General features: G+C 36.0%; 1 protein-coding gene across 4 annotated transcripts in view; it reads left to right on the forward strand.

The window, feature by feature from the left end:
• The window catches only part of ALPK1 (alpha kinase 1), a 68,235-nt gene that overhangs the window by 32,565 nt on the left and 13,517 nt on the right, over positions 1–22,153 (forward strand). For 2 of the 4 annotated variants that reach the window (XM_087962966.1, XM_087962968.1), the window contains exons 2-8: positions 3,080–3,260; positions 8,155–8,309; positions 16,257–16,455; positions 17,831–17,890; positions 18,444–18,530; positions 19,246–19,322; positions 20,339–20,434. In XM_087962966.1, coding sequence (XP_087819092.1) covers positions 3,146–3,260; positions 8,155–8,309; positions 16,257–16,455; positions 17,831–17,890; positions 18,444–18,530; positions 19,246–19,322; positions 20,339–20,434 — 789 coding nt within the window. In that variant the 5' untranslated portion in view covers positions 3,080–3,145. Of the gene's footprint in view, positions 1–3,066; positions 3,261–8,154; positions 8,310–16,256; positions 16,456–17,830; positions 17,891–18,443; positions 18,531–19,245; positions 19,323–20,338; positions 20,435–22,153 lie in introns of all 4 variants that reach the window. The other 2 variants (XM_087962967.1, XM_026668698.2) reach the window with 2 other exon arrangements.

Genomic DNA, 22,153 nt, shown 5'->3' on the forward strand with positions numbered 1-22,153 from the left:
CAAGAGTTTGGACCTGCGTACTGGCAAACGCTTGAGACAAAGCGTGTTTTATTTTGGTTTGAGGTTATCTTGCTTGGTGTCCTTCCAGCAGACTGTGCCTTATTATCTCCTTGAATTTGGTAAATACTTCTCCTGTTCTGTTGCAGAAATTTCATCATTGTAGTTTGTTTGGTTTTTATTTTCACCTCTATCTGCTCATTAAATTTGGAGTGTATTGCTTTCTTTTGAAGATTATTTTTGAGTACGTTTTATCTCCAACTGAGAATTATTGAACAGTGGGGCCAAGTTGGAAGCATTAAAGGACATTTGTTTACATTTTGGATTTTGTTACGTTTGTGTTACACTCTGGGTCATCACAACTAGTCTTTCTCAACCTGGTTCTTTTACCATTATCACCCTGCAGTTTTTGGTCATGTTATTTAGGGAATCATAGAAAATGAAGTTCAGCACATAAGAAGTTAACAATTTGGAAGCACTATGCATTAAAAATTGGGGGAGTTTTCCTGGAGTCCATCACATATATTAAGCTCGGATATTACAGAATTCCAGCCAACAAAATAATGCCACATTCATTGGCAGCTCTCTATTTTTTAAGAAGGACTATCAGTGTGATCATTTACAAGAGAAGTTAATCCATTCCTGTTTGTTGGCTGGGGGAAAAGTAAAGGTTGCCATCTTCCAACTCCTTAGTAAGATTACACCTGGAATACTGCACCCAGTTTTGGTCACCACAGTACAAAAAAGATTTGAGAATTTGGAAAAAAGAACAAAGAAGGGCAACTAAGATGATTAAGGGCCTGGAGACCAATATATGAAGAACAGTTGCAGGAATTGGATATGGCCAGTCTAGAGAAAAGGACTAGAGGGTGACATGATAGCAGCATTCCAGTATTTGAGGGGCTGCCACAAAGAGGGGGTCAACTTATTTGCCAAAGGACCAGAAGGCAAGACAAGAAACAATGGATGGAAACTAATCAAGGAGAAAAGCAACCTGGAATTAAGGAGAAACTTAACAATTGTCCTAACAATGAGGACAATTAATCAGCGGAACAGTTTGCCTTCAGAAGTAGTAGGTGCTAATTACTGGAAGTTTTTAAGAAAAGACTGGACAACCACCTGTCTGAAATGGTACACCATTGGTATAGGGTCTCCTGCTTGAGCAGGGGGGTTGATTAGAAGACCTCCAAGGTCCCTTATAGCTCTATTCTGATTCATTGACTATGTGGTAGAACTCAGTTAGTGTATCTAATATTCTGTCTCTTTTCTCTTAATTTAAAGCTAGAATGTCATGGAATCAATTATTAACCAATCCATCATCCTTCACTTAGAGACAAATAACCTACTCTCCAATAAACAATTTGGTTTCAGAAAAAAACTATCCTGTAATCTGCAACTCTTACACTGCAAAAACATATGGACGACACAACTCGACCAGGGCAAAACAATAGACGCAATCTACATAGACTTCTGTAAAGCCTTTGATTCAGTGGTACCGACAAACTACTCCTAAAAATAAAATCCTATGGTATCTCTGGACAACTGAATAACTGGATAGAAGCATTCCTGTCAAACAGACAACAAATGGTCAAAATCGGGAGCGTCCTATCAAATCCAGTACCTGTCAATAGTGGTGTTCCCCAAGGCAGTGTTCTAGGACCAACTCTCTTCATACTCTACATAAACGACCTCTGTGATCATATTAAGAGCAATTGCGTTCTCTTCGCTGATGATGTAAAGCTGTTCAATACCACAGACAATACTGCTACCCTACAAAAAGATCTTGACTATGTATCCGAATGGTCAAACAAATGGCAACTTCAAATCTCAACAAATAAATGCTCTGTCTTACATATTGGCAAAAAAATCAGAAAATAAAATACAAGCTGAATAGTCAAGATCTTGTTGATGACCCAAGCTCTGTAAAGGACCTTGGAATACTCACCTCTAATGATCTAAGTGCTAGAGCACACTGCAACTACATAGCCAAAAAGGCATTAAGAGTTGTTAACCTAATCCTACGTAGCTTTTTCTCTGGTAATATCACACTACTAACCAGAGCATACAAAACATTTGCTAGACCAATACTCGAATACAGTTCATCAGTCTGGAACCCACACTACGTATCTGATATTAGCACAATTGAGAAAGTCCAGAAATATTTCACAAGAAGAGTTCTCCACTCCTCTACTCGCTGTAGAATACCTTATGCCACCAGACTTGAAATTCTAGAAAACCTTGAATTACGCCGTCTTCGGTCTGACTTAAGCATGGTATACAAAATCATACATTGCAATGTCCTACCTGTCAATGAATACTTCAGCTTCAACCATAACAACACAAGAGCACACAATAGATACAAACTCAAAGTAAACCGCACCAAACTTGATTGCAGGAAATACGACTTCAGCAATAGAGTGGTCAATGTCTGGAATACTCTACCCGACTCTGTAGTTTCTTCCCCAAACCCCAAAAACTTTAACCTTAGACTGTCTACTATTGACCTCACCCCTTTCCTAAGAGGTCTGTAGGGGCGTGCATAAGCGCACCAACGTGCCTACCGTCCCTGTCCTATTGTTTCTCTTATTCTTTTATTTTTCTTATATGTAACCATTTCATGTATTCACAACTATGTATACATTTATACTTATTATCTTGTAAACAATTGGCAAATCAAATCAAATAAATAAATAAATAAATAAATGCTTTCTTGCTATTTTTTTTCCAGTTTAAAGCACTTAAGCCCAAGAAGTTGTATATATGTAAAGTGATTCTCTTATTTACAGGTCAGCTGGCCATTTCACTGTTTGGGTTTTAAAACACTGATTTCAAATTCTTTCTTTATGCTCACTTTGCAAGATGTTTGTTGTACTTCAGTCTGTCTTATGGACCCTGGAGTAATTTCATACCCTACTCTAATAAAACCCTTGGAGGCTATAATATACATATCCTATTATCCTACCCCATTTGAGCCTTGGAGATAATTGATGATGTTTTAGTTAATCATCTCCCCCACTACTTCTTTTGTTCACAAGGTATGTCAGCCTGAAAGGGATTCTTTTCATTTAGTGTCTTCTCCTAGGTAATTGATCACTGTGCAACCAGAACACCCTCTCCTCTTGATTCCAGCAGTGCAGGAGTGTGCAACATGAATAATCAAAAAATGGTGAACTGTCTGTTACAAGAATGCAAGCAAATGCTGGAGCTGCCCTCACTTATGGTGGAAGACCAGCTCAAGGAAATCAAGAATCAACTCTTGGGAGGTGAGATCATTATGTCATTATTATCAGATACAAGACAGCTGACCACCTGTCCTTGTGTGGTCACCAATGTGCTCTGTTTTCTAGCAGTGAAGCTTCTAGAACCAAAACCGGTGTATAGGCAGGCCACATTATACCATTGAATTCCTGTCAGTTTCCATTTGAAGCTTCAGTAAACAGAGGTTGTCAGGAGCGGTTTTCACTTGACAAAAACAATGTTCCCAAAGATTGGTGGTACACGTACATTTAAATTATTGAAAAAATAATGATGAAACTCCTGTTGCTTTATTTCCACTTGCTGAAAATCATTCTCTGTTACAATCGTATTTGACAAATTTCCCTAGTTTGGAATTCTTTAATTGCTTTTTCATTATATAGGTCATTGTTGAAAATAAAGTAGAGCAAGATGCTTTTGAAGAACATTATCTGGTATTTTTATACTTTGAACAAAAGCTCATAAACAATAATATGAAATTTATTTTTATATTTATATATATAATCTTTTTTGTTTATATTATAAAATTAATATAGTGTGCCATATGATGAAGCAAGAGAGGTCATGGTATAATCAGTTTATTGATCATAAATATGCAACAAAATTCTATTGCTCTTTACTTTCCAAAGAAAAATAGCATTTTTAGTCTTTTGGAATATATTATTCCAGACAGCTATCCCAAAATGTTAATAGAAACATCAAATCATTTTATAGGGCAAATTTATGCACTCAATCAATGTAAGTCTATTTGAACTCAATGAATCTAAGGCAGAGAAACTTGCAAACAATTGATACTTGCAAGGTTTTCCAAACTCCATGCATAATTTCAAATGACTTACAATGCATTGGATTATAAAATAGTCACCAAGTTTCTGCCATATTCACTGCCATCATACCCTAGTTCAGAACAGGGATGTCAAACTCAAGGCCCAGGGGCCAGATCCGGCCCATGCAGTGCCTAGATCTGGCCCGTGGGGCTCCCCTGGAAATAGCAAAGGACCGTGCCACAATGCCTCTGCCAGTGAAAATGGAGCTCGTGAGTGCAGTGTGTGGCCTCCCCAAACTCCATTTTCACTGGAAGAGGGTTGCAGGAAGACATCCACCCGAAAACAGAGCTCAGGAGCCTGTTTTCGCTGGCAGTGCTCAGGCCGCCACAGGTGCCCCCTGACACAAGTGATGTCATGATGGCCCCTGATGCAGTGTTCAATGAAATCGAGTTTGACACACCTGCTTTAGAAGAATAACTCTTTGTTCAAATTATTTCATATCAAAGAATTATGCTTGCTTTCTTATTCATTAAAAGTCTCCAAACAATCACTATCTGTACCATAGTTTTTCTGTTTGTAACAGGTTTTGTAACAACCTTTTCTGGCACGCAGATCAGTGATTTCTCTTCACCTAATCTGATGCATCAGTAATACCTGATATTTTATAATAACTCATCCATAATCATTTAATTTACACTTAATGCATTATTTTAATATGCTTGCTCCTCCTCTTTTTGTAACCACAAGTGGGACCAGAATTTCCATTGCTAAGCAAGGCAGTTATTAAGCAAATCATGCACAATTTTACAATCTTTTTTTACTATGATTGTTAAGTAAACTTGTTAAATGAATGGTGCAGTTGTTAAGCAAATTGTTAAGCAAATCTAGTTTCCTCCATGGACTTTGCTTATTGCAAGATGGCTAGGAAGGTTGCAAATGGCAATCAAAAACCCCAGGATGTCAGTACCATCATAAATACCTACTCTTTTTAATCACATGACCATAGAGATGCTTCAACAGTCATAAGTGCAATGACCAGTTGTAAGCCACATTTTTCGGTGTCATTGTAACTTTGAACAGTCGCTAAATGTAAGTTGAGGACTACCTATATATAAAAGTGAAATACCACTCACACATCATCACAAAATCTCCAGAACCGTAAAGCCTACAAACTTGAAATTTGGCGTGCATGTTCCTCTTGGCTTCTAGGTGCTCACTAAGAAAGGATTTTTTGAAATGACCATCAGAGCATTAGTATTCCCTATATTATTATTAACACACTTTGATGCTAAAGAATTCTATTCCCCCTCCCCACCTGAAAAGAAATCTGTTCCAAATGCGAAACATAAGCAGAGGAGAAAAGTTTCACTTTTAGTTTCACAGCACCAAGCAGCTTTAGTACAGAACAGTTGAGCTAAGCCACGCCCAGGCTCCTTGCTGTCTCCTTGCTCACACAGAAAATGCTGTTTCAGTTTCCAAACAGCCCTCAACTCTCACATATGACAGGATGCTAGCCAGATGAATACTGATGGATGCAGACACAGAGGCAGACTTTTTTCCCCTTATTTTTCTCCCCAAAAACTAAGCCCGACCACATAGTTTCGTAGCGAAGCACAGTTATCGAGCTAGTATCTATATCTATATCTGTATCTAATATTCTTTTGCTTTGGTGACTATTTATAGTAGAGGTGTGTGGACTGTATCCTGTGGGAGTGTAGATAGCCTCTTGACCTACAGTTTGTGAACTGCTGATGTACATCTTTGATTATACCATATTCCTTATTGTGTGCATTCATTTAAGAATATAGTTTAGCAGGCATAAATCTTTTTATGATGTAAGGAGTGTTTTTGCTTCCTTGACACTATTTCCTCTCAGCTCCACACAGCTTTACTATAAATAGTCACCAAAGCAAAAGAATATTAGATACAGATATAGATATTAGCTCGATAACCGTGCTTCGCTACGAAACTATGTGGTCAGGTTTAGTTTTTGGGGAGGAAAATAAGGGGGGGAAAGTCTGTCTGCGTCCCAGCATCCATCAGTATTCATCTGGCTAGCGTCCTGTCATGTATTGCTTCTCTTCAGATGGGCTGTGCAGCTTCTAATCAGGTGGCTTCTTCTTGGCTTCTTCCTTTGTGAAATGCTAGATATCTTGGTGAACAATTGCTTTAGTTCCAGATCTACTGAATCAATGCCTTTATAATCACCTCATTAGACAGGGCCCTCCAGGTGAACTGCTTCAGGAAGTGAAGGATCTGAGACTCAGAGCTTCCTAGGATCGATTATCCTCAGCTGAGATAAGGGTAAAAATCTGTCTGAACCAGTGAAATGGGGCATATTGATAAATGTCACAAGGTGTGACAGAGATTATTGCTTTAGATTCTTCAGTGATTGAAGTTGTAGAAATACTAGGCTTAAAATGCAGTTAATTGGGTCATGGCCTAATGTGATTTTCTGTAGGATAAATTTAAAAATTTGTAGGTCTCCATTTCTATTCCTGGTGATAAAATATGACATCACAATGCAAGCCCTGTTATTTAGTACTTGTATTGAAAACTTCACAGGGAGGTAGTTAAGAAGCAAAGTTACATCACAAAGCTATAACATGAATTTTTGGCAACTAATTCATAAAGCATACATCATGGTTGCAAGATAACAGGAATGTTGCAGCATATTTTATTACAGTGGTTCGTGAATTCAAAACAAGGAGCTGTTATTATTTTCTATGATGCTCAGATGAGGCAGAATTTAGGAGATGAACGGGAAAAGAGAGGAAAAGATTATTTCGAAAGGTATCTTCCCAGTTTGTAAATCCCTAAGCTGTTAAATAATTGTTGAAATTATTAACACCCAAAATCATCTTTAGCATCAATTGTTGAAATGAAATGCAAATGCTGATTATTGCACATATTAAAACCATGATAAATAAAAATTTATATCTATCTATCTATCTGTCTATCTATCTATCTATCTATCTATCTATCTATCTATCTATCTATCTATCTATTTGTCTTTGTAGCAACACTATCTTTCTTATCTTCCATGTTAGTTCCTTTTTCATACACTTTTCATATTTCCCCAATGCATAAGCTGATCAACAAAGCATTCTAGTGAAGATTTATTTAAAAACTGATTCATTGATTAAGAAATAACATGGTGGAGGGTGGATCTAAAGCTGGATTTTCTGATAGTTCAGTATCCTTACTACTATTTATATCACTGGCTTTCCTTGAGATTCTATTTATCCATCACGATAATAGTTGCAGGCTTATCTCTTATCCTAATTTAATATCAGAATTGTTTCTCATGAAAAGCTGCTTTTCACCACGAGAACTTAGAATCATTAGATAATTGGGCTGAAATGATAATTTTCACAATATCTCCCACTTTCTTCTAAACAACTTTTTTTAGCAGGATAGAAAAGATAATCGTTAACCCCATTTATAGAACAAGAGTGTTCAAACCTGGATCCAATCCATTATGATACTTGTCTGAGTTCTTAGCTTGGGATGCAAAATGTCAAACATAATTAACCATTTTGTTGAGAATCAATGTGGCATAAAGGTTCAAGAAGTTGGACAAAGACTTTCAACCATGAAAATACGCTAGGTGACTTTGAATCAGCCCAACCTACCTCACAAAATCATTTTGCATGGTTAAAATGAATAGACATCTGTATGAGCTGCCTTGAACTTCTGAAGGGCATAAATATATCTGATAATAATGAAATGGTCCATATTTTTTGTATGCATAATATTGAAAGGGAGAACAATCAAGCCATGTATTTGTTACTTTAATCCTTTATATCCAAATTCATGAATTTTCTGTGAGCATCCTATATCTTCCATTCCTTTCCAACTTATGCTTTGTGATGATACCCATGAAACAATCCAGTCTTTCTCTTCCTGCTAAATTTCTTTCTTTAATGGCAGACAGCTCCAGTTTAGCTGCAGGGCAAAGGATGAGAGGTCACCTGATGACAGGTAGCCCCTCTCCCTGTTGGTCTGTTGCTAGAAGAAGTGGCAGCTTGTGGTTCCTTAGAGGCAATCTGGGGAAGGGAATGCTTTCAACAAGAAAGGTATCACCTTGTAACCTTTATGGCTGACTCACTTACCTGCCCTTTGACCCTTTCAGCTTCACTCCCTGAGGATTTGAGGACCCTCATCGAAGAGGCCAAGGAAATGAAGTGGCCCTTTGTGCCAGAAAGGTGGCAATACAAACAAGCCATAGACCTTGAAGACAAAACAAATTTGCAAGATATGATCAATGCAAGGCTGCATGAGTTACTGGTATGACACCAAAGATACCTGTCCTTGAAACCTGCACTAGCTCTTAAATTTACAGTGACCCAACAGATGGTAGCTTCCTTGTTACACTGGTGACCCCCCCACTCCATTTTCACTGTTGCTTCTAACCCATGACAGTTGCTAGCCTGCTTCTGTTCAAGTCGATAGTTAAATTGATTCCTGTTGTAATCAGAAGACACGGGGTCAGTGGTTTGATTTTGTTCACATATTGCAAAATATGTAACCTAATCTGTAGTTTAGTATGCATTTTCATGTAAGCACTGGGTTCATGGCACAAGGGGACTTCCTGCAATGACGAGATAAAAGAAGCCACTCATTCAAGTGCATCAGGTGTACTTTGGAGTGTGCAAATGAAAAACACAAATCTAAGATTTTATCTGTTAGCCTGATAAAGAATAGATAATCTTATTCAGCCACATGAAGGTGAGCATAAAATGATAAAAAAAATCAAATATGTGCCATTATGATTCTAGTTATCAAAGCAAATAGTAAGTAGATAAATCTCTTCTGAAATAATAGTTCCATGATAGTTACTTATGGCAGTGATTAAAATGTCTAATATTTTTTCCCTTGAGCTGAAAATTTTCATTCTAAATTTTACCTGTTAGATAAAGATTGACATTAGTGGGCTTGCCTAGTTCTCTGTTGAGGGACAGAAAACTTGTTTTATTTGTTACATTATGATTGTAATTTTGAAAAGGGTATTTCCATTTGAAGATTTTTTTTAGAAACTTCCTTTCTTCTCAAAGCTACTAGGTGGTGGGTAGCTGATTTTTAGTATTTGGGAAAACAAATTTGTATATTTCCTAATTTATTATTATTGTAATAATAATAATAATTATTATTATTACTATTTTTAACCCCAGTATACTTTTGGGTTACTTTGTCCTAGGGCTTTAGGATGTCAATGAGTCAGTGGAAAAGAAAGCAAACTAAGATATCCCGTGAAAGTAGTATTTCTTCTGACTTACCCAAACTACAGTATTAGCTCTGAAAGATGAATTAAGCCTCCTCTTATAGAGGAAACATCTCATGCTGAAGAATGAAATCAAATCTATTCAAAGGGCAACATGTGACTTAAAGTTCTGTGAGTGTGCAATTAGCACCTTTTAGGGCCATTAACCAGACACCTTTTCCTACAAATGGAAAAACAGCCATAGAAACCCAAACAAAGAGGCAGTTCCTTTAAGGTGTCCCAGAAAATATTTCATATACACCCACTCAGGGTCCAAATGATGCTTTGTCTTTGAATCTGAATCACTTGAACAATCCTAATATCCAAAATTCATCAGGCACCACAAATTGCCTGGACCAATTCTCTAATGAAACAATTCCACTTTTTGCTCACTTGTGTCTACTACATTTCAGGCAAATGCATAGAGATAAGATATTCCTATTAGGCATGCTCTTTTGGATTCCATAATATTTTATTTGGACTCTTCCCATCCAAGGGATCCAACTTCCTATTGGCAGCTTTTTCTGCTAAATGTTGCCTTTAAAATGTTACTAAAAAGTATTTCCATGGATATGAATTTCCAAGCTTTATCCATGGGATTGTGGGCCATTAACCAGAGAAATGTGTGAAATGTAAGACGCCAAGTGGGTTCAAATAGAATACTGAATGTTGACATCATGCAGTAGAGAGTTGTAATATTTAAAGTTCTATTGAATCAATACCAAGTCATTCTTCTTCCCCTCCATAAGCAAATGGATTTAATTTGCGTGTGTGATGTAACTTACACGCCTTGACAGAGGAGGAGGGCTGAGTTGCTGTTTTACAAATTCCTGGCACTAAGTGGAGTTTTATTGTGATTCTGAATTTGTTTTGGCTATTTTCTACTTCTTCCCTCTCTCCCCTTACACCCCCCCCCCCCGCTCCTTTTTTTCTTTTTCTTTTAACTTTTCTTTTCCTTTCTGGTGTGTGGCCTTAGACAGAAATTTATGGTGGAGGCTGACCCTTTGACAATGCCCACAAAGCCCCTAGACTCAAAAGCATTTGTCTGCTCCCTCCTAGGAAAAACACCTGCAGTAAAACTCCCTGAGAAACCTGGATAGATAGGAGATTAATGTGGCTGTAATAGCAAAGCCATGTTTGCACACATTATATTCTCACCCCAGGTAGATGAACCATTTCTGGGATGATACCAATTATTTATTGTTGAAACATCTGTTGATAACTGCAGCTGCCCCAGCAAAACAAAGCAGATCTTGGGGTGACAGGCTATAGGTCTCTTGGCCCCAGGTCATGCTAGTTTGAAACGATTCACTCAAGTGTCCCAAAGTTTGTGGGTTACCCAACATTTTCCTGGTTTCATTCTACCATCAGAAGTTATTTCCAAATACTGTCTTCCTTTCCCTGTGGGCTTTGAAGTATTATTTCAGTTTCATTGGTCATTTATATTCCAGCACCATTGTACTGCAGGAGAAAAGAGACACTTCTTTTTGTTTTCCTTTTAATCGTACTTTGACTGACATTTTGACCCATATTATTAGTATTAGTCAAGAAAGGCTTTTTCTTTCCTGCTTTGCTTCCCCCCTCCCTTTGCTTTTAAATAATTGAGGCATTATCAGATTTTCATGTATTTTTTAATGTATTTTATGTATTTTTTAAAAATTACAGCTTGACAGCTAAAAATGAAATTTTTACTGTTTTCATATGATTTGAGGAATTATTTTAATTCTCCCAGAAACACAAATAACCCTTTGTTGGTATTGTTGGTAAAAACAGTTAACACATTATGTCTGGGTTTATTCTAAAGTGGTGAGTTTAGAATAAGCTCTCGACCAGAATGAACCAGTGTTTGTAAATGCTCTGGGATCCTTGAATGAAGTGTTTATTATTCTGGAAGGCCAGATTTTGTGGTCCTTATTCACAGCATGCAGCATCTTACTTCTTGAGTAGCTTCCCTGATCTCAAAGTATCTCTGTGAGAGCACTTGGGTCTCCTGTCTGAAAATTTGACTTAGCCTTGCATTGTTACAAGCCAAGCTTTGTTTGCAGACCACTGCTTGGCTGAGTATGCAAAGCAATCAGGGCTGCTTACATCAGCCTTTTAAACAGTTCAGCTTGGCATTGGCTGCAGAATCCTATTGTATAAAACTAGCAGAATGAGAACGGTCATAAAAGACATCGAGGAGCAGGCAGGGAGTGCAAAGAACCCCCATATTGTTGGTTTTTATCAATCTTCAAAAATAGGTGGAGTGAAATGTATACCCTGCAAATTTTTTTTTCTCTTCATGATTTTCACTGTTGAACTTTTAGCTAGGAATCTGAAATGAAAGGAAGATATGATAACTCTTAGCACGATTTTTCATGAATTCTTTAAGTGGTTTGGATGTAATTCTCATTCATTAATTTAAATTCAGATTAATGTATCTGATAATAAATGTTTAATTGATTCAATAAAGTGCAGAAAATATGGTCTCTCTGGACACTAAGAATGCTTTTAATAGTTGTTGAAGTTATTTGAATGAATATTCAAAAAAAGCCCAAACTTTTTGAATTTTAACTACCAACTTAGAATTTCTTCAGCATTCAATTTTTACTCTTATTTGCTACAATTATTTATTTCAATTGCTATTTTTGAACTCTTTTTCTTCTACTTTTTGCCTTTAGAAGATAATATCCACCAGGACTAACACAATCGTATTTTTATTTATTTGTTAGGTTTGTAATTCTGCCTTTATCCCAGGACCTCAAAATTATGTAACTATGGTTCTTCCTATAACAGTTCTGTTGTGTAGCTAGTAGCTACCCATGTGACCCAATTAACTTCTGATATTTAAGAAGAATTTGAACCTGATCTTTCTGAACTAATGCCTCAACCATTGTGCTATGCCTTGTCTCCATATTGGAAGGTAAAAATAGTCACAAAATGTGGGAAGCTCCCTTCGAAGGATAAGTCAAAAGAGACTTCATTGGTGCCCCTATTTGGGAATCTAGTTTTTTCATAGCCACGTGTTGATTCTAGTTGAGTGTTTTGTGATCACAAGCTAGAGTTGCCCAAAACTTATTGAAATCAGCCTCATTCTTGATGCAGCTAAGCTACATGTACTGTGGTAGAATCTGCACACTTCCAAAAATAAGATTCCTGAGACATTCTAAAAATATTTGGGATTTGCAATGTCATTAATTGAGATTCAAAATTATTTCAAAATTTGAATTTAATGAGAAAACATAACTTGCAGAATTATAATGCAAAAATCAGCTTGCTCTTAATACTGCAAAGCTGTAAAGTCCTAGAAGACTTGGTGGTGGTGATTCAGTCTGTAATGAGGAGCCATTATAACATACAGAGTCAGAACCAGCAAAGGACTTTAGGAGACATTGGTTCTGTTTGCATTTATAATATTTATAACAATCACTGGAGCAGGTGTTTCTGAAGAAGTAGGAATTTTTCTGGCAAATGCTTGATGTTGTAGCATTGGCCTTGAGGATAAAAATGAAACTATGAATCCCATAAAGGATTTAAATCACTAAAATAAGGTCCTAGAATATAGGACATTCTTCCTTTCTTTTTGTAAAAAGCTCTGTGGGAAAACATTTTTTTCATCCCCAATCTGCATACATATCCAGATGCAAACATTTAAATTAACATATAGAATTCTGCAAATCTATTTCCATTTGCACCTTCTTCAGTTCTCTAGCCATGAAGTTCCTTTTGTGCCCTAAATTCAATTACATACACACATTGAACAGATGTTCAAGCAGAGTGCATGCTTATTCCTCTCTGTAGCCATGATGAATACAAAAACTTTTTTCCCATCCATCCACTTTATATTGTATTTTTTAAAAAGTTGGGCTGTTGCATTTACTGAATCAATAATTTCTACACTATATTTTGACAAAAAATACTGCAATTACAATTTTAAAATGGTTTATTTGAAATTATACTAATTTGGTGGAGGTACATTGGATGCATCTATATGTACCAGTCACTTTTTTATGGGGAGGTGGGACATATGTGTGGAATTGAAAACAAAACCAGCAAGATCAAAGCTGGTTTTGCTTCAAAACTGGCAAGAAATTACTGAGATTATATAGTGAATGGAAACATTCAAATACAGAAGCACTAGCACAACTATGTGCTCTGGCTGATACCATTCTAAAGGACAGTAGTTTGATATCGTTAACAGTACAAACTTATTTTGCCACAGCAGGTGGCAGCACCTGCTTGAACTTGGCAAAGCTGAACAGAGTCAGACCTGAATTATATTTAAATCAGAGACTACAAGAAAAATCAAGGCTTCAAACTAGACTGGGGATTTGAAAAATCATGGGAAGATCATGGGAAAAGGCAATAAGAAGCCACTTCAGTACTACTACAAAGAACATTTATAAATGTTTGCACGTAGACTCCAGGAGTTGAGCATAAATTGTAAGATATTAGCTTAATGGGTTTTGAAAAACCTATAATAGATCATTGCATGATGGCTTTCAAAAGTCATAATAACTCTATGTGAAAGTCATACAGAAACCAGCTATTCTTAGCTTACATATTATGCATATATGGAAGGAGTAATATAAATCATTTATTTGATTATACTGATACATACTGATTATACTAATGTAATGTACCATACATTTCCAATTAATAAGCATATTTTCCCTTTTTTCTATCAGTATATTTATACATAGTCATTATTTGATGGTAACACAAGAAATTGCTTTTCTTTCAGTTACTATTGCTGGTTTACTTTCAAAATTATTAGATTAATTAATTTTAACTATAGCTAGAGAGAGTGAAAAAGTAAAAAATAAGTTTACAAAGATCAGTTGTTTTTCCTAAACACTATTAAATCCAATCCTAGTTTATTGACCAGATTATCTTAAAAGGGAAGTCTTCAATCTCTTCATTAGCTTCATCAAGACGAACTCTTCTTAAGAGTTTCTTGATCTGTGTGAATAGGAACATTTGAACTAGCGTACCATCCTTCCAGCTCCATCATGCTTCTACATGATGCTATCAAAAAGGGAAGCTAGCTTTGCTATAACTCAACATTTAATCTATCAAAAAAGAAGATTCCAGAAGCACATATTTTTTTTAAAGAAACAATGACAAACTACATTTTATTATAGGCTTTGAGATCAACAGGATTGAATTGGACAGAATTTAGTGTCTCCTGTGAGAAATAATTTTATTAGATTTCTGCCAATGATTTTGAGAGGAAGAAATTAGTTGATTTATTAGACTTCAAGTATGAAATAATTGCTACACTCTTTAAATTTTTCTTGTGGACTAAATGGTGTTGTGTGATTCCATAGGCAAAGAAATAGTCAAATATTTTCTTAGCATGTTGTTGAGAGAGACCAGAAAAGAGTTTTATAATATCAACAACTGATATCAAGCTAAATTTATCAGAGTGAAGTGCCATCTTACCTTGAAGGAAAGAAAAAGAAAAAAAGACAATATTCTTCCCCTATCTTGACTTTGCCCTATTTTATGTCAACTTGATTTTGAAGAAGGTTACAAGAGGTTTCAGCATTAAAGCAGAGAGTTAAATTATGCAGCTGCCCAGCCTCCCAGAATAGGGAAACTTGGTATAGATTTTTTTTCACAATGCTATTGAAGTGCTTATTTTCCTCCTGAAGAGACACAAACAGATGCAAACTTCTGTAAACACTTTAGAAATGAATTCAGTGAGTTTGGCCTCTCAGTGGTGCTCAATAGCTGACAGAAAAATGTCTAATTAGTGCAAGTGGAAATAATAGGGCCACTTGGATTCCTCCTACCCTTCTTCACATCTCCTTTTCCTAGGAACTCAAAGGCTCTTTTGTCTGGCAGGTCACCCTCTCCCATGCCTTTGTGTTTCAGTTTCTTAAAAGAAGGCAAGATGCAAAGGAGAAAAATATATTAGGCAATGAAGGCAGTGCTTATACATACGGTATATGCTGGAGCGCTGTGAAGAATTTATACCTAGGCAGTATCAATTTACAGGTGCTTCAAAGATGGGGAATTCGTCCCATAGTGGAAAGTATATGTTCCAGGAAAAGGGGAATTCCTTTTCAATTGCCACATTTTATTTTACTTTCAAAAATCCTTAAAAATAATCAGTTTTTTATTGCCTAAATCACCTGAAGAGCAAATTTCAAAATAATTAACCCCCTGATCTTCTGAGTAAACATATACTCTGCATTCCTGCTAATACCATGCAGGAAAATGTCCCTCACTATAGTGAAAGGGAGTCTGCTTTCAACATTTCTTTATAAGGAAAAGAGACATGTGGTGAAATTCTCATGACTGGAAGAGAGTGTTCTTGCACTTATGTGAAGAGATGCTATGCACAGTTATTAGTTCTGATTAAAATTTATATGATATATTCTCCACAATTTAAGTCCCATTGATTTTAGTGAGAACCAAACGTAACTTTTTTAGTTGTACATTAACTTAATACCTAGGTTCACATTATGCTTAAACTGTACGGTGGCTTAGTCTAGCCTGTGGTGTGAATTCAGTCTCTGTAGTTTGTCAACCATATTTTATATTTTTAACAGTAAACAGATTTACAGTGGCTTAATCAACAAACTAAACCATTAGCAGCTTAGTACAATCTATATATTTGTTTACATGATTAAGTTTCTCACCTAACTTTGGTTAACAAGCTGAGTGAACCTGAAAAATGTCACTGCACACAAAGGTAAAATATTACACTGCTACACCAAAAGTGTATACCTTATTGTGTAAAGTCTTGTTTAAGTCCCTTTCCACCTTTTCTATTCTGCATTGGATGAAATACGTCCCAACTTTGTCTTGGGAGTTTCTGCAGCTCAAGGAAAGCGTAAACATCTTTCAGAGAAATAAGTGAAGAAATACTGCAGCTTGGTACCTTCTCTATCTCCTGGGTGAATGTGTATTTTATGGATCATCCTCTGCAAAGAGTTTCCTAGGGCAGCTTGTTCCTATTCACATATTTTTGGTCCTCTTTTCAGGTTTGCTTAAAAACCTCCATTGCCAGCAGGGACTATCTGACAGCAACAGCTATTGCATTTCTGGTTGACCGGTTTCTATATTGGGTTGATGGTTCCAGCCAGCTTCTCCAAATTGTCAAACGGCTGCATCAGCTTGAGCCTACGGTACCAATTGCTCCTCAGCTGGTTATCCGTCAGGCTCGCATCTCTGTGAATTCAGGTAATGAAATGCTGTCTGCAAGCCCTTGACCCTTTCTCCATTTTCTTAGCCCAATTCCAATTAGAAGATACTTGACTTTCAAGAGGATACTTTGTCTCTTTCTGAAGGTGACATTTCTTTATGCCATGCACTTTGCCAACACAAAGTTTCTAATGGGGAAGGAAAACAGGAGAAAATTGTAAAAGAATGTGGAAAACACTAATTAGAGCTTTTGTTGCCTAAAGGCTGCTCCCTGCCAATCGTCCTTAACCTCCCTCAGGCCATAAAGACACTTTTATCTCAGAAAAATACTACTAGCTTTTCAGGGCACTTCTGGGCCAATAACCTGTCAGAGAATTGCACAGCAGGTGTCCAAATGGAATCAGAGACACTGTCGCAAACTTGTTTTATATAAATAAATATTTTATATCTATATCTATCTATCTATCTGTCTGTCTGTCTATCTATCTGTATGTGTGTGTGTGTGTGTGTGTGTGTGTGTGGTATTCAGCTTTGTTCGGGTATTTTCCCACGTCATTATAGTTGTGCTTTTAAAGTTGTAGCAACATTTCAGCAGAATCTCATCTGCCATTGTCAGGCTTCTGTAAGAGTCAGAACCATATGACTTCCGGTTTGAGCTTCTTCGGCGACAGACCGAAACCTCGTCTCTCCGAAGCTTCGATCCGTGCTCGCCGCTGGAGCGCCCTGAGCCAGCTGGTTTTGGGGCTAAGCCACCCCGTAGAGGTGGTGAAGAGGGGGGAGACTGCCTGCAGGGTTAAGGAGAGCCGCATCTCTCCTCCCCAGCTGGCCCTTACTCCCTTTCCCAAAGGCGGTTGTAGCGGTGGTCAGAAATGGCCACCACAAAGAAGAACTCGACCGGAAAAGAATGTTGCAGGAGGAAGATAAGAAGAGAAAGTTTTGGTTGAGGTTTGTTTTTTATTTTGGGGAAAAAATTATTGTAAGAAGAAAATGAAATCTGTTTTTGTTCAGCAGTTGGTAAATGGTCATGAACTTATGATCTTTTTTAATAACTTCATTTCAACACAATACAAACAGAAATATTAAGTTTTCTAGCATTCTGGCGTATCTGAAAAATAGATATGTCAACAAAACAGAGAGATAGGTCTCTGTTAATTCTTTTAATTCAGTGTCAGTCAAAGTAGCATATCGAAAGCATAAAACGTCAAATAGAACAAAATACTTGTTTGGACGAATCTAAGCTTACATATATATATAATTATGTCAAATGTGAGAAATTATTATCACAAAGTTGAATGCATGTGTGTAATTGTATGTGAACTAATGCAGCTGTCTGTATTCACCCTGGAACCTTACTCATGAAGTGACATTGCCATATCATGTTGATTATAACCAAAAAAATATTTAATATTTCTAGGTAAATTATTGAAGGCTGAATATATTCTTAGCAGTCTTATTATTGACAATGGGGCAACAGGTAAATAAATTATGGTTGTTATACTTCTTTCCATTTTAATTGATAAATTCCAGTTATTGCTAGTTATAGCCTATAGTGGGATATGCAAATAATTTTGGATGCTTATAAATTAATTCGTTGGGAGAAAAACTTTGTTTTGGTCTTTACTTCTTCAGTTTCTCATGTTTAACCTTCCATGTTACGTCTATTGGGAACCAATTTTAATATACAGTATCCTCATTTTTTTAAATTGCTGTAATTTGGCTCACTGAAGAACTATAATGTGTGTGTGTGTGTGTGTGTTTGTGTGCATGTTAATTAATGAATCTTTGTAGAAAGATATAATAGCAAATATTATAATTATATTGAATGATAAATATAAATCATTAAATAAAACATAAAATCGTGTATTTATGTCTTTGAATGTCTCCCAGAGCTTAAGTTATAAACCAACTAGCTGTAAAACAAGGACTGTTAATTTCATCCAAGTGTTAAATTCTAATCTTGCTATTATTATTCCTCATCTTTAAAGCTCTGAATGATATTTTACTGACCTTTTCCTTTTGCTTTTTAGGAGTATGGAAGTACTGTAATGAAAGTGATTGTATTCTTGTTCAATCTGTCTGTATACAGATCAGAGGACAAATTCTACAGAAACTGGGTAATAAATCCAAGAATCTCTATGCTGTTCCAAAGCTACAACTTTGGAATAGATTGCATAGTAACTGTTTCATGTGGATGAACTTGTAGAAAAACTCAATCTATAAAAATAAATAGTTAAGGAGTTAAGAAGTTGCACATAATAACATCAATAACAAAACATCAATGATCTCCACAGAGCTAGTGTAGTGATTAAAGACATTGGATTAGTAACTGGGAAACTAGAGTTCTACTCTTTGCTATCTTAGAGTACTGGCAACTACCTATAGTTGCCAATAAAACTTCATGGATTCTACATCATTGCCAGGCCTCAGGACTGATTTGAAGGCACTAATATGGATATTCATTCACAAACAAAATAATCTTCCAGTATGAGTAAAGGCTTTTCATATTGAAAAATATTTCTTAACAGAAATATGAAGTTTTGGGATAATTTTTAATATACGGCCTGTTCTACATTATATTGACATGTAATTGCTGTCTTTTAATATGAGAGAAAAATAGATCTAGATATTTCTATAAAATAGACTTTGTTAAAATGGTAACAAATAAATGATGAATACTAACTGATAGTATTTGTTCCTATCATAAAATGTCCAGCCCTTGTCATCAGAATTTGTAAGTGGCTCCAATATTCATCAGTAGTAAAACTCTTTTTGAAAAATAAAACAAATGTTTTAAAAATGAACAATTTGTTTATGTGTATTGTATTTTAGGGATGTGGTATGAAGCAGCAGAGCTGATTTGGGCCTCAATTTTGGGTTATTTTACACTTCCCCAGCCAGATAAGAAGGTAATAAATGTATTTTTTGACACCTTAAATATTTCCTACCGAGTCATGCCCTATGTTCGAGCACTTTCTGTGCTTATTAAAAGCTCATATTATAAATGGACATATCGAACACTAATTGTTACATTCAAATGATTACAAAGAAACAGACTGCTTCATAAAAAATGTTTATTTTGAAGAGGCAAAATTCCATGTTCTCTAAATCCTTTGGTGCTTGAGCCATTGACATCTAAGGGACAGTTTTGTCTCTCCTCTCTGATCTTAAAAAGTGAAATACCTGTTGAAGTTTTGAGACTCTGGTTTATATAGATGCATATATCTAAGAAAGAAACAGAATTCCTAAAAGAATGTGGACACTGTCCTTTCTCTCATGGATTCATGCACATAGGCAGGCATATAGACCACCACCACCACAAAAAATTACATTTATACCTTAAAGCAATTTAGTTTAAGAGGAAAGGGGGTGATTAATTGAAGGCAAATTTAATTTTGAACAGGATCAGTGTGGAAAATTAATTAGAAGTAAATTAATTGAAGAGAAATTACTGATTTGGAATAATTGAAGAATGGCAGGTGGTTTGGCTGGGGAATTAATTGTGAAATTTAAATATATGTCCTTATTTCTATATTTGCATCTGCAATATGAGTTAATTTATTAGTATTCTTCAGCTCTCTACTAATCTGGAAAAATATTAATATCTCCAATTAATCTTTAGTTGGTTCAGCAGGCATAAAACTTTTAAGTACCTGATATCACTGCTGTCTATTATTTACTGGTATCTACAGAGTTCGTCTTGTTCAACTACTATTGTCCAGATTTATTGTAATCTTCATGATCAGATCTGCTCACAAATGGAAGAATATAGATTGTTGCAAATCTGTTGCAACAAAAAAGTAAAATTTCTTCAGAAACATATATTTTAATATTTCCTGTGGTGAAAAAAATGCTGATTTTCTTTGTCCTACTAGAATTATGTAGATAAAGAGCCTTATAGTTGTTCATATGTGTTCTTTTTTAGGGAATAGCTACCTCACTGGGTATTTTGGCAGACATCTTTATATCTATGAGTGAAGATGATTACATCAGATTTAAAAACAATTCTCAGCTTGGCCTGGTAACTATTTTTACAGCAGAGATGAACTTGATTTAACTAATTTTCATACATACATACATTTTAGAGCAAGCATTATGAAGAGTACAGAAAAAGAATAAACAATATAAACCAAAGGAATTAAACAAGAAAAAAGAAAAGAAAAGTAATTTATATCAACATCATTCATCATATTGCTTTATAGCTATCTTTGCTTGCTAACCATTCTTGTTTATGCCACATTTATACAGTTCACATATTTAGCCTTTTGTTCTCTCTCACCTTTTCCCCAAGATTCCATTGACTTCATCCAACCTTCCTCTCAACCCATTCACCTTTGTTTCATATACCAGTATTTGTTTTGTATTTGAAGTTCATCATTTTCATTGTTTGGGCCATCTTTTTTTTTTAACATCATTTATTGATGTTTGTATTCAAGCCACATTTGTGCATTACCCATTCATTTACAACCATGTGCTATATTGCTTGTTTTATCACCCTTCTTAAGTTTCCCATTGCCCCTTTGTCCAACTTCCTTTTATGTTTATCTGCATGTACCCAACTCTCCCTTCTGTACAACAAAGTAGCCAGGCTGTTACTATAGCTATTTTTCACTTATTTCAACCAACATTCTTTCCTTGCAACCAGCCATATCCACTTCCTTTCTACAAAATTTTCATCACTCAAAATCCATTCATTTTTTCATTTATTTTAAATGTTATATAAAAGGACAAATACTTGCTCCAGTTATTACCAGCTATGTATACTTTGCAATTGATGCCTCCCTCTTCTAATTCAAATGCAAGTACCATTAATAAATTAATTTTCAAATTATAGTTCTAATTGCATCAGACACACTTATATTACATTCACTACAAATTATTTGGACTGTCAGGAACCTACATATCATTATTTGTTTACTGAAATACAGATACATTAATGTCTTATACCAGTGATGGCTAACCTATGACACACGTGTCACTCGTGACACGCTGAGGCACTTTGACTGACACACCTGTTGGTGTGGGGAAAACCTGCACATTTAGAGGCTGCCTGTGCTCTGCTCCAATCCCTGCTCCCTGCTTGTTGCGTGGAGGCGTGGTGTCACCGCTGCTGCAAGATCTTTGCAGCAGAGAACCAGTTTTAACTGCCATAAACTGAGGTTTGTCAGTTTCATTACCTCAGGAACGCTACAGGAGGAAAGGAGATCCATGAGGTTCACAGCCCTGTAAGGTGGCCTTCCGATCCCCACATCCTGCACCTGCAGCCCTGAGACCAGGGAGACGAGTTTCACAGCCCTGTGTGATCACCCCAGCCCAGTCCATCATAAACCAAATTATTGATATTTCTTGAAGTGACACACGACCCGAGGAAGGCTACATTTTTTCCCGATTTTACCAAGCTGAAAAGGTTAGCCATCACTGTCTTATACCATCCAACATACTATCAGCATTCCTTGTTTATTTGACCAGAAATACATGAAGCAAATAAGATGATATTACACACATATGTATTACTCCAGATCAATATTGAACTATTCTGTAAGAATTCCATTTATTATTCCACATGTTTAATTGCTATCATATACTGCTTTGGGCATATTTAGCAATCTTTACCTTCTTATTTATACAAAATAGTTTGTAATTCAAGCCTATTATTTTTCACACACTGTCTCTGAATTAAGAGATGCAATTAAGTCTATGTCATATAAAATATGCATTTAAAAATGTCAAAATAAGTATC

This window comes from Notechis scutatus, chromosome 4 (assembly GCF_049901735.1).
Source record: "Notechis scutatus isolate UNSWTSFEM ecotype Mainland chromosome 4, rNotScu1.2, whole genome shotgun sequence".
Lineage (NCBI taxonomy): Eukaryota > Metazoa > Chordata > Lepidosauria > Squamata > Elapidae > Notechis > Notechis scutatus.